We start from the raw sequence: 13,438 nt of genomic DNA on the forward strand, positions 1-13,438 counted from the left end.
GTTTGGCATCCAGAAGTTAATGCTCCTTTTGGGGAATTTGATCCTGATAAACCTGAAGAAAAAGCTTCAAAAATTTCCAGGGAGATTCTTTGAAAAAAATCTGTATGCCACAGTCGCTGTTCTGTTTGCTGAGCTGTAACAGGCATCACTGACACAGCCCTCCAGGAGGCAGGGGAGAAAGCCCAGCTATCATTCAGCCTGGGCCCCTGCTTTTGCATTTCGCTCTAGACCTAGTTCAGCAAAATACAACCAGAATGCAATTGTTCTTGACTTTGTAAAGAATAATAAAAGAAGGACTCAACAATCTGTTTCAGGTAAAATGAAGATCTTGCCTTTATTGACACAGCTTTAGTAAGATTGCAGTTTGCTAGTCTTCTGGCAGAAGAAGAATGTAATATTTAAAGCAATTTTGATTAATCCTTGACACTTTTTCTACTGTACATGTGTTTGACAGAATATCTAAATAATTCTCATGGAGGCAATAAATTTAAATATTGATCTTCTTGGGGAATTCTGTATGGCTTGGAGTTGAAGGGCTAGGACTGTTCAGAGCTGTAGCTTCAGCATGTAGTCTCAAACATTACATAACGGGAATAGTTCTGAGTTATCTATATACAGCATATTGTCATTACAGTGGAATTTTTGACATTACGTTCCGAAGTTCAGGAATGCATTTATATTTGAAATGTCTTTTTAGCCCCCCAAATCTTGGATTGAAGAGGTCTTCAGTAAAAGAGAATGTGCCCACATTATTCCCATCTCAAAAGATCCACACAGGTAAAGCAAGGAATTTTTTTTTTCTTTTTACTGGTACATTATAAAGAGAATAATTTTTATGGGTATTGTAATTGGTTTGGATGGTGTTTTTTAGTGTCTCAGTCAATGATTCCTGGTCTGTGGGTTTTCATGGACCCACCCCCAGTCTGTTTTATATGAAACTGTTCATTTGAATTAGAAATTGGCAGCAATTAACAGTACTATGCTTCTTAGATTTGTTGCTCTCAGTGTGGCATAAACAGGTATGGTATCCAATTAAGAAACTGAGTTACATGAAGTTACTGCTGCACCATTTTCATCCTTCCTCAGAATAATTACTTCTTCTGATCACAGTCTCCTGATACAGAAATTTCTGATCATACTGGTGCAGAGTATGAAAAGAATAAAAAGAGATCAAATCCTCAACCTGTGCTTTAGGACCTGAGGAAGCAAACATAACTTAGCATTCTGTATTATGCATCTAGTTAATGGTGTGGCCTAGATAACTTTGAAGAGATCACGTTCTGAGAATGTAAACTTGTAATTTTGATCATATGGTTTTGAACACATGGAGAGTGTGCATATATAAGATAAATAACTCATCTGTGAAGTGCAGATCTGATATACAGATATACGTCTGAGTTGTGAAATGCCAAAAAAATCACTGAAGCTATTAGTACATTTTCCAGGGGTTAGTGGTGGAGATGGCAGCCTGTTCTGTTGTTGATGAGAATTCTTTCACTGTTGAATTGATACTCTAAGAATAATGTTAAAGCTGTCTTATTTTACACAAGCATATATTAATGTAATTATATTTAATCCACTTTTCATCACAGATGTCCTAGAGGATGCCAGGTGTGCCAGAATTTAATCAGGTAAAAGTGCGTAAATATATATGTACTATTTTTATAGTGACCTAGTAATAGGCAATCCTAGTCAAAGAAGTAAAGAAAAGAGAAATATAAATTTTGTTTTATGTCAGAGCAGCATTTCCAGGAATGTGCTGGAGAATGCTTGCCATAAGTATAAGTAGATTAAATGGTGTAATAAAAATGGTATAATAAAAGGTGGTGATAACCTTTGATTTATTTGCAATAGAAAATTCTACTCAAATACCTTGTGTGCATGATTTTGTTTTAATCTCCTCCCGAGGAATGAAAGGCAGAAATGTGTCTAAATGAGAGTAAATTCCAGCTATATCCCAGATTATATGAAGGAGAATGAGTCTATAGCAATGGAGAACAGTGAGAATTATGGAAAGAAGAAAATTAAGGGAAAAGAAAAAGAGTAAAAGAAATATCCCAAATAATAGGTTTTTGCAGATTTTTCATCTTCTCTGCAGTGAGGATTCTGAGTCCCTGTTTTTGGGAAGGCAAACAACAAAAATTTCATGACTTTGGTGCTTTTAAATTGTGTTATCTTCAGGGAAATTTTATTTAGTGACCTGTATTAAATAGTTGTTTTCAATCCAATATTTGTTATTCAGATGGTATTACCAAACACATTTTGGTACTGTATATTTATGATAATACATTATCAATTATTGGAACAAAAAGTTCAACTTTCATTTGATTTGTGTTGAAGACATCTGATGGCTGAGGCAACAACTGGTAGCTAGCAAGCTGGTGTCAAGTAGTCCCATAGTCCATGTTACCATTATTATCTGCCTTTTCATTATGCTTCACATTTCATTTTGCTTCTGAGATTTACAAGAGTCATGTTCTACAAAGAGTAAATAAATTACTCCTGAAATCAGATTACTGGAAAGGGCTGATATGCAGAATGGTGCTGTCATTGTAAGGCAACTGATTTGTGTTCCTGTTCAGAAAGTGTGAGCTCCTTCTAAGAGAATGGTCTCATGTATATCTTGCTTTAGAGCAAGATTTTTGCAGGTCTTTCTGAAAGAAGAAATGCAGGGGGTGTTTTAATACTTCCTGCTAACCTGCAGATACTCAGCTGCATATTGCAACTAAAGTTACATTGTCCTCCAAAATACAGTAGTTTAATTTCATCTCAATCAAGACTACAGTAATTCTGTGGTCCTCCCCACTCAGAGTGACCATGTTGTTAGTTGGTCTGAGAAGATCAGTAGGACAAAAATTAACCCACAGAAGTGCAAAACCAAAAAATGAGACTTCACCAAACACAGTTTAGCTGCATGAATGTGAATACAATTCTAAGAGAGGGAGGAAGAGAAAGAGGAAATGTCACTCCATTGGATGGATTAGGTTTTTTTCTTTCACCTTTCTCTGTCAAGGCATCCTGTATCTTTGTGTGTCTTTTATCTTGTAGTTGTTTCTTTCAGTTTTTGCTGAGCATTTTCATGCTGCTTAGTTTAATATGAAACCAGTTTGTTTGTCTATGTTTGCAGAATGTGTGTGTGTGTAATGTACATTTCAGTCAGCTCTTATATTGCAAGTATATTTTCCAAACATTAATTGTTCTTGTCTTCTTGAGTGTCTCAAGGTGTACAGAGAGCTTTGTTCTAGGAGAATTTTTCTGTTCCTAACAAGGTGAAATAATTTCCATATAATTGTTATGATTGTTTATATTATATTTTTTAGATCAGCAATTGAACAGGTTTTGGTCCTCTTGAGTTCTGTAGCTTTCCGCAACAGTCAAAAAATCATGTGGATATACTTGATGCCTACAATAATTTGACCTAGTATTGTAGGCAAATAAAGTCTTCTTGTGATTTCTTTTGTAGAGAACTTCCAAGGTTTGCAAGCAGTTTGTGAATGGAAGCAGTTTGTGAATGGGTTATGCAACTATTTCTAAGTAGAGTTACTCCATTTAGAAGTTGCCAATCAAATTTTAGTAACTTCATAGCACCTTTGTCCATGCTCCCCTGTTGAGCTGAAATAAGTCTCTATCTACTCTTGCAGTACCCTGTGCAGTACTCACAGGAACATACCAGTAGTAGTTAGAATTCAGAAGTGAGGTGTCGATTTTCTGCACGCTTGTACATCTGAGATGTTCTTGCAACTTGTCTATATATTTCACCATTAAGGCATAAGTTGTAGACACAGCTTCTAAATCACTGTTTGTTAGGGCACTGGGTATTGTAGTCTGATTCCTGCAGTTACTTTTATTTCAGTGTTGATGCTTCGGGTTTTCCCTTGTCGCTCAAAGTGTGACTTTTCTAGGAACCTGCTTTTGTATTACTGATGATGCCCCCACCTTCTCTGGTAGCTTGGTGAGCTTTTGAGGCAAAAAAGGCAAAGTCATTGCGAAGATGCTTTGTATCAATGCATATCCACATATCCAGAGGATCAAAGAGTATATCAGACTGTCAGGGACATGGTCTCCAGTAAGGTCTGCCAGGGGAGTCAGACGAAGATGCTTCACTCAGTTGTGTGAAACCTCCAAGGATGGAGATGACCCAAGGGACCTTTCTTGATACTGGCCCACCACCCAGGCAGGTCCTTGCCTGCCAGCCTGGCATTCCTCCCACACTGTAATGTCACAGCCCAGCTACAGAAGCCTGGCTAGAGCCTAGATGGGAGGAGATGCTCTCCTCTCATCCCCACAATTATGTAGTGGAAGGCGGTGAGGTGAGGCATGACTGACCCTTGGTAATACCTTGCCTACAGCTTCCTGTCATTGTCTCCTCCTTCTTGTGTCCAGATGTGGGCTCCAGGAGGTCTCCCTCCTTGATTTTACTTCAGACTTATGGCCAGATGACTGGCCTGCTGTTCCACAGGGTGGCTTTTGCTTGTTTTTGAAGGCATGCATGACATTATTTTTCTTTGTTTCTCCAGTTACTGGGGACACCCTGATTTTGCAGCCTTGGAATCTGGCTTTACAAAGGCATCAGCCACCTCACTCAGCACCCTGGGGTGAAGCCTGACATGTGAAAGAAGTGCTCCTGTATGAAACATCATCTCAGCCTGCTAGTGCCACTGCACCTTGAGCCCTGTGTCCCAGAGTGTAGGAGACTTCCTTCTCCAGTTTGCTTTGGCAGAGCATTGAATCAACCAAATATGCCTGGGTTGAAAAATGGAGTGCAGACCTAATTTCATGGCTTCTGGGTATCAAGAATTACCTTACTAAAGCAGCTCACTTCCTGCATTTCCTTATGGTTGTTTTGGGGTTTGGTTTTGGTTGATTTATTAGCTGCTTGGTTTTTTTTTTTTTTTAATCTGCTTTTTTTGTCACCAGTTGGTTCTCACTCATCTCTAGTGAAAACTCTCTTTTAGAATGCACATCTCCAGAGTCTTGCAGATATTTACATCTAACCTGCCCCTAAATGGACAAGTAGTACAGCTGAGGGCTGAGGCAGCTGCATTTGGGTTGTTGAAGGATGTTTGGTTTCTTAAAAGAGGAAAAGTGAAGAATTTATCTCCATTTCCTAGGGTAAATTAACTTCTGAAATGTCTAAAGGAGACCTGGACTGTCAGCTGTCACTATAAATTACATTGAAGTTAATCCTGTAGAAGAGACTGAAGCCTGTTGAAGCCTGCGTGAGAGTAGTGATTGAATTTGGAATTTGAGTTATTATTCCAGATGCAAAGCTTTAATGCTAACTGAGTTTCGGGTATCTTTCTATCCTGTCTCTGGCTAGGACAGGGTCAATTACTTGCAGAAGCCAAGCAGGGGCCTGGCTAGGACCCAGAGGTTGTTCTCTACCACTGTCAGGTCATTGCCAAGGCTTGGGGGAAAGGGAATCTCTTCTGGGGAGGAGGGGTCCCTTCTGGATCAAGGTAGTGTTGTCTTTTCTCTTGTCAGGGGTTTTCCATGTGAATTGTTCATTTTTTGTGCCCCCTGCCATAATTTTGTTGTTGCTTTTCATTTCCTTACCTCGCTGCTGTTTCCAGCATACTGCTCTTATCTCAGCCCATGATGTTTACCTTTTGTGCCTCCAGTTCCCTCTCCAGCTCCAACAGAGGGACAGGGGGAGGAGGAGGAGTGAGAGAAGGTGTGTAGTTTGACATGTTTCAATGGGAACACTAAAGTGAGGAATCACAGAATCATGAGGCCGAAGAGATCTTCAAGATCATCAAGTCCAACCCATGCCTTAACACCACCTTAACTAAACCATGGCACTAAGTTTTTTTTTAAACACATCCAGGGATGGTGACTCCACCACCTCCCCAGGCAGGTGATCCCAGTACTTTATTACTTTATCAGTAAAAAACTTTTTCCTAACATCCAACCTAAACTTCTCTTGGTGCATCTTAAGGCTGTTCTCTCTGGTCCTGTCAGTTGCTGCCTGCTGAAAGAGACCAACCCCCCCTGACTACATCCACCTTTCAGAAGCTGTAGAGAGTGATAAGGTCACCTCTGAGTATCCTTTCCTCCAGGCTAAACACCCCAAGCTCCCTCAGTCATTCCTCACAGGTCTTTTCCAAACCCTTCACCAGTATTGTTGCCTTCCTCTGGATGCACTCAAGTGTCTCAATGTCCTTCCTCAACCATGTAATACCATTCCTAAAACTTGACAACTTTATTTGGCACCTAATATGCAGCCAGAAGAGCTGAGATAACAGAGCCAGGTGGAAACAAATTTGATCTCAGTGTTTGTTGCAGTAGGTAGGGAGCTACTGGTCACAATGTCACTAGGTCTGTTCATGTGGCTGTGGTACCCAGCACTCACATGTGGTACCACATGCACTCATTGCAATGCTCTTTCCCTAAGTCAGGAAAGAATCAAGATTGCTTTGTTGCTGTACTGTGTGATATCAGCTTATGGCATCATAGCATCAACGACAATGAATGACAATAATTGTATCAATTCCATGAGAAGAACAGCAGAGGATGATTTTCTCCAGCTTTTCATCCACTTTTCCTCCTTCAGGTCTGTTACAACATCTTGGAGAATTTTGAATTTCTTTTGGATGTTGAGGAAATCATGTTCTGTTGCTAAGTCTGCCAGGTCCTCCAGTATGGTCCACACCATAGTTAGAGTCAAAAAAGTGATTTCTGAGGGCTTATTCAGAGTTCTGCCCCAATGGTGGACAGTCATGAGTGACATGCAACGTGGAAGGGCATGGGCCAGTATTTGGAAGACTTCTCCAGTCATTTGGAAGTTCACCCCTGACCAACTACAGGATCCTATTAAAATGATAAAATATATAAAGGGAAAATGCTGTGGCAGTTCCAGAGAGGTGCAAAATTATGCAACATGCTGGGCTCTGACTGCTCTGTACTGAACACTGCTCAATACTAGAATGTGCCCTCACATTCTAGGAGGAGGACAAGGAAAGCAAAGCAAGAGGCACTGTGGCCACTCAACTGAAGCTGAACCAGAGGAACAACCAGTGGTTGCCCCTACAAATGAAGAAATTAAAGACCAAATCAGTTCACTTAGTAGGTTTAAGAGGAGGTAGGGCCCTCATGACAGGAGGAAGAGGGAGGGCCAGATCCCCTGATCCCTATCCCTGGGTGGGATAGGGAGAAGATATTTCAGCTGAGCTGTGAGACATGTGAAAAGATTTCAGCTGCCAGTCAGGTGACCTAGCTGCTCTGATGCTCGTGTATTGTGGCCTATGATGTGAAACTAAATGGTAGTGAAGCCAAGCACCTGCATCCCTCTTCCAGGATCTGGGCATTGACAAGGGCATCGGAAAGAGGACAGAAGCTCTCAGCCTTTGGAGGTGACTCCTGTCAAGTGTGAGAGAAAGGTACTCTCTCAAGGATTACCTAGTAGTGCACCCAGGCAGGTGGGACACCATGGAGAAAGGTATCCAGTACCTGGGAGAATCAGTGTTCTGGGTAATCTATAAGAACTCAAATAATGTGCAGTCCCCTATAGATCCGGATGAGGTCCGGTGTGCACGATCCATGTGGCAAAGTTTGTACGGAGCACATGATCATCGTACACCAACTCATTGCTATTGATGTCCATCATAGGAGGAGAATAAATAGTGCTTCAGGTAACTACAGGATTCCAACAATATTAAGATTTTTTTGTTTTCCTACCAAATTCTGCCTTCTCTGTGGAAAGACTGCCCAAGACTGCCCAAGACTACAGACAGATTCAAAAGGCTCGAGTAAGGTAGAGAGGAAGTGTCCTATTCCCCACCAGCATGGACTTGTGTCTCTGCTACTGGGAGCAAGTGGATCCCTTCAAGAGAGAGGGTAGGCAACCCATGATGAGGTAACCTGTGATTTTTGTTGCGCGACCATGGAGACGACATGTGGAAGTGGGATGGAAAATTCTCCTGAAGACTGCTTTTGCCATAAGCCAAAGTAAGGTCAAGGGCCCAGGAAATTCAGTTAGGTATAAAATTGAATTTAAGAGTAAAATGACAGGATGGATGCCGTCAAATTGCAATGGATGTGGTCAACACATTAGTAGTTGTGATCCCAGCCAACCAGCAAGAAAAAAACATAGGCTTTCCTAGGTGTTGTGGGTTTTGAAGGATCTTTATTTAGGATTACAGTCAGATTGAAAGTTCTCTTGATCAAGTGGTCTGGAAGACGAATGATTTTAAGTGGGGTCCTGATAAACAAGCTTTTGAACAAATCAAACTGGAGGCTGATCATGCAAAAGCCCTTGGGCTGTCATGACAGGACAAGATGTGAAAAATGTGCTCTACATTGCAGGTGGGGAGAATAGTCCTTTCTGGAATCTCTGGCAAAATGTGCCTGGGGAGACTCAAGGATGACCCCAGGGGTCCTGGAGTCAGGGCTCCTCTTGGTTGAGGAATGGTACTCCCCAGTTCAGTTCCCCCACAAAGATTCTCCAAAATCACATGCCTCTCTCTCCTACTCCATCTTCCCCTCCACCTTTGCACTGCAGTGGGGTGAAGCTGAGAATTGGAGACACAAAAGGCAAAGGTCATGGTTTGAGATAAGAACAATTTACTGCAAACAGCAATTTGATAAGAAAAAAAGCAAACCGCTGTTAATAAACTTTTTTTATTATCAGCAATGATGGTAATAAAAAAAGTGTACAAAAAAACCCCAAAAAACCAAAAAAAAGAAGAGTGATCATGCAAAAATGATCACTGTGAAGCTCGTGACCCCAGCAGGGCCAGTCTCACTGCTCTGTCCCTCTTGGGACTGGCATCACCTGAACCTGTCTCTGGCTTGAAACCAGCTTCCTCCACTACACTTATTCAACCAGAAATAATCCCTTCTCCCCAGAGAACAGAGAGAGACACCCTCACCTCTGCCTATAGCAATGATGTGAGGTGGTGAAGAGCAACATATAGGCCCTAGCCATGCCCCATCACAGCTAGTGCAAGAAACTAAGCCTATCCCCTGACAAAAGCAGGACAGGGATACAAAGGACCTGAGGCCTGCTGCACCCCAGCTGAAAAAGAGATCCTGGCAGGTTATGAAAGGGTTTGAGCTGCTTTGGAAGTGATTGGCACCAAAGTACAGCTCCTCCTGGCACTCTGACTGCCAGGGCTGGGCAGGATGTTCAAGGGGAAAGTCCCTGCCACATATCATGGCACTCATGCTTTATAGAGTAAGTGAAGTGTGCAGATAACACAGGGAGTTTGAACTGGAAATTCTAATTGCTGAGGAATCAGGAAACTGGCCCAAAGAGAAAAATTTTGTATTTTTCTCAGAAATGGACAGAGAGTAGGAGACATGTCCTGAGGAGGTCCCAGCATATAATCAGCTACCAGAAAATGAAAAGTGATATACTCACTTCACTGATGCTTCCTGCTGTAATGGAGGAACACATCAAAAATGGGAAGCTGCTCTATTGGGCTCCTCCATGGCAAGTCACAGAATCTATGGAGGGAAAAGGTGCATCAAGTCAGGTTGCAGAGCTGAAAGCCATCCAGCTGGCTTTAGATATCACTGAATGAGAGAAATGGCCACTTCTCTACCTCTACACTGACTTGTGCATGACAGTAAATGCTCTGTAGATATGGCTTGAGCAGTGAAAAAGTAAAGGCAGTGCAGAGGTAAACCCATGTGGGCTGCTGAGTTCTGGAGAAACACCGCTGCCTATGTAGGGAAGCTGGCTGTAAGAGCACAGAGCAAATTGTGTAGATGCACACACCCAAGAGCTGGGCTGCTGAAGAATGTCCCAACAAGGGACAGGTGGATTGGGCTGTTGAGATTCAAGTGTCTTGGGTGGATCTGGGCTGGCAGCATAAGGGTGAATTATTTCTGGCTCATTGGGCCCATGATACCTTAGGTCATCAGGGAACAGACACAACATACAGATGGGCTCGTGAGAGAGGGATGGACTTAACCATGGACACTATTTCCCAAATAATCCGTAACTGTGAAACATGCATTGTGATCAAGCAGGCCAAGTGGGTAAAAGCCTCTGTGGTATCATGGGTAAAATATAAATATGGAGAGGTCTGGCAGATTGATTCCATAGACCTCTGGTCCAGAGAGCACAGTTTTGAGTGGGTATCATGTTCCTGTCATGCACCAGCCTCTGGGAAAGTTGAACGGGACAATGGACTGTTAAAATGACATTGTAAACAATGGGTCATAGGACCTTCAAACACTGGGATCTGTATTCAGGAAGGTCATCTGGTTGGCTAATACCAGAGACTCCATAAATTGAACTTGCCCTACCCAATCAAAAACTTCATGTACTGTAGAAGGGGAGAAAAGGATAAGATCTCCACGGTGCATATGAGGAATATGTTAGGGAAGTCAGTTTGCATTAGTCCTGTCTCAAGCAAAGGCACACTCACCCATGGCAATGTTTTTGTTCAGTGACCCGGGTGTACTTGGTGGATAACACATAGCGACTGTAAACCAGGATGTGTACTTGGAAGGGGATTTGATTTTTGCATGAGAACAGTCTGTAGTGTTGAACTGTGTGTGTATTGTTGGTTGCTGAATGACACTGGCATTGTGTGCCAGAGCTGCCATGGACAGTGAGTATGGGCTGCTCCAGACACACTGGTCATGAGCTTGTGATGCAGCTTGCAAACACCTGACAGCACACCAGCCCTCCTGCCTGGAAGGCATCTAGGACAGAGAACCCACAGCCATGGACTCAGTGAACTCTACAGATATCTTGGAGGCAGGCCATTGACTATGATACCTAAGCTTGTGTGTGTATATGTGTGTATATATACACATATATATGTATGTATGTGTATATGTATATGTATGTTTATAATTGGAAGGTGTATGATTTGGCCATGAGATGGATGGTATAGAATAAGAGGTGAAAAATGTCCCCATTCCTGCCAGGGCAGGGTTATTTTTTGGAGTAGCCAGGAGGGGACATGGCTAGGACTTATGGGTTATTCTATACCACCACATATCCCTGCTGAGAGTAAGGGATTCTCTCTCTCCCAGGGAGTATCACAGAATATGCTGAGTTGGAAAGAATCCACAGTGAGCATTGTGTCCAGCTCCTGGCCCTGACTGGACTATTGCTAAGTATCATATCATGTGCTAGAAGGGGCTCTTCTGGGTTGGCATAGGGTAACCAAGGGAGTGGTTAGGTATTGTCTATTGTTGAGGGCTTTCTGTGTGAAATGTTCATTTCTTGTGCTGTCTGTTATTAGTAATGTTGTTGTTCTCTTATCTCGTTGGTGTTTCCAGTTCATTCTGCAATCTTTACCTTTTGTGTCTCCACTTCTTCTCTCCAGTGCACTGCAAAGAGAACAGAAGGGAAAGGTTTGAGCAAGTGAGTGGTGTGTGGTATGGAGAGTCTCGGTGGGAGCATTAAACTGAGGAGTACCATACCCAAACCATGGCAATCTCCCTCAATACTGCTCTTCAATCCATGTATTTAGTATACTGACTTTGCTAGATTCCAAGAGTTAACATAAAGGTCATCCTGAAATTCTCCTCCTGGTTGCTGAGGATAACTCCTAGATTTTTCTTTAGTATTTAGAATAACCAGTGGAAATACTCATAGCAAACCTCAGTGTCCTACAACATTCCTCTGAATTGGAACATAAACTGAATGTTAGAATTTCTGTAGGGGATTCTCAGTTACAGAACCACACAGAATCACAGCATGGTATGGACTGGAAGGGACTTCTGAAGACTTTCTAATTCAGCCCCCCCAACTTTTATAAGTGTTCCTCAGGTGGAAAACAAATTCTATGCCCAACTAAACATAATTATGATATGATTCAATGTTACTTTTCTATTGTTGCAATCTTTTTCAACATGGTTAATTTTTACTGCATTCCATGTGAGACAACTTCAGTATTTTTCTTTGCAGGAAATTATTTGGGCTATTCATTTGTAGATCCTAAATTGTATATGAGTCTGATATAAAATAATTTCTTTATTTTTAATGTGAGGTGCTGCTGTGGACGGCTGATTGGAGAACACCAAGGATTAGAATGCAGCTGGCCTGTTTATCAGGCAGGCTCACAGAGCGATGGTGGAGAATGGTCTGTGCAAAAACACACAGAAATTAGTCCAACAGATGCATTTGGTACAATCAATTTTCAAGATGGAGACCACACTTACCATGCTAAGGTAACAGGTGTTGTGTTTATATGTCTGACTTGTTTTTTTAATTTCAACATAAGGAAAGAAAGACAAAGAAACGCAAAAATTTGATTGGTTGCATATCAAATAAATTGTGTTAAAAGGGCAGGGGAATCTAAAAGTAAACTGGATTAAAATGTGTGTGTATTTTTATGTTGAACTTCACTGTGGTTAGGGATATATTGTCTGAATTGTTCACATGAATTTTTATGCTATTGTGTTAGGGTTGTATGACAGCTCTGGTCCTTCAGAAATCTGCAGGACATTAATGCTTAGAACTTTTAATGTGTTGCAGTTTCTTCTCCTGAAGTATTTAAAAGACGTTTATTTTGCCCATTTTTCTTCCTTTCCAGTATATTAGACTTTCTTATGACAGCAATTTGGATCAGCTGCTGCACCTGATGGTTAAAGAATGGCAGATGGAATTGCCAAAGCTAGTGATCTCTGTTCATGGAGGCACTCAAAATTTCAAGCTTCCTCCAAAGGTCAAGCAGGTTTTCAGCAAAGGGCTGGTGAAGGCTGCCGAGTCTACAGGAGCATGGATAATTACAGAAGGCATCAACAGTGGTAGTGTAATTATTTGTCTTTGTTTCACTTTTCCTTTCAGTGTTTTTTTCCCACGTAACGACATGTACATTTAGGTCAAATAGAATGAAATTATCTGAAAATTGGTGATATTTCAAAACAAAATCCAGCCATTCTTATATAAGCAGTAGTGCATAATTCAGAGAGTGGGATCATGTTAGTTTGCTGGAGACAGGCATTCTGAATATTTTAATTAAAGGGCAGAGTATTCTGCATGTAGTAAGAAACACTGCATATAGCCAGAACTTATTTGCAGTAAATTTATCTGCTTCATTAAAATATTTATGTTCTGTGGACTATGATTAATATTTTTGAAACAATTTTCAAAGATCAATTTAACTTGTGTTCTATAATTGATAAAGTTTTGAATCAAGATAATCTGTTAATTAGTCTATTAGTAGGTAAAAATCCATTTGGACTACTCTCAAAAACTCAGGGGTCAGTAAACTGTGGAACTAAAAGTTTTACTTCTTTAGCTGTTACTCAGTCTGGTGATCTTACAAGAGAACTATCCTGGGCATTTATGTAACTAATGAAGTTTTATGGATATGAAAAGTACCATTAGCAACATGTAAGAGTATTAATAATTAGAAATATGTGCTGAGTTTGAAGCAGTGGTACATTACACCTGAGCTGTGAAGTGTTCATCAAATACACAGATTGGGTACAATGCTTTGGTTTTGATTGAAACATAACTACAGTACTA

The 13,438-nt window shown here is 41.2% G+C and overlaps 1 protein-coding gene across 1 annotated transcript in view; it reads left to right on the forward strand.

The window, feature by feature from the left end:
* TRPM6 (transient receptor potential cation channel subfamily M member 6) overlaps positions 1-13,438 on the forward strand; it is an 89,318-nt gene that overhangs the window by 13,950 nt on the left and 61,930 nt on the right. The window contains exons 2-5 of the mRNA XM_077790427.1: positions 698-777; positions 1,593-1,631; positions 11,955-12,135; positions 12,501-12,714. Of these exons, the coding sequence (XP_077646553.1) occupies positions 698-777; positions 1,593-1,631; positions 11,955-12,135; positions 12,501-12,714 (514 nt within the window). The remainder of the gene's footprint in view (positions 1-697; positions 778-1,592; positions 1,632-11,954; positions 12,136-12,500; positions 12,715-13,438) is intronic.

The sequence above is a fragment of the Lonchura striata genome, chromosome Z (assembly GCF_046129695.1).
Source record: "Lonchura striata isolate bLonStr1 chromosome Z, bLonStr1.mat, whole genome shotgun sequence".
In the NCBI taxonomy this organism is placed as follows: Eukaryota; Metazoa; Chordata; class Aves; order Passeriformes; family Estrildidae; genus Lonchura; species Lonchura striata.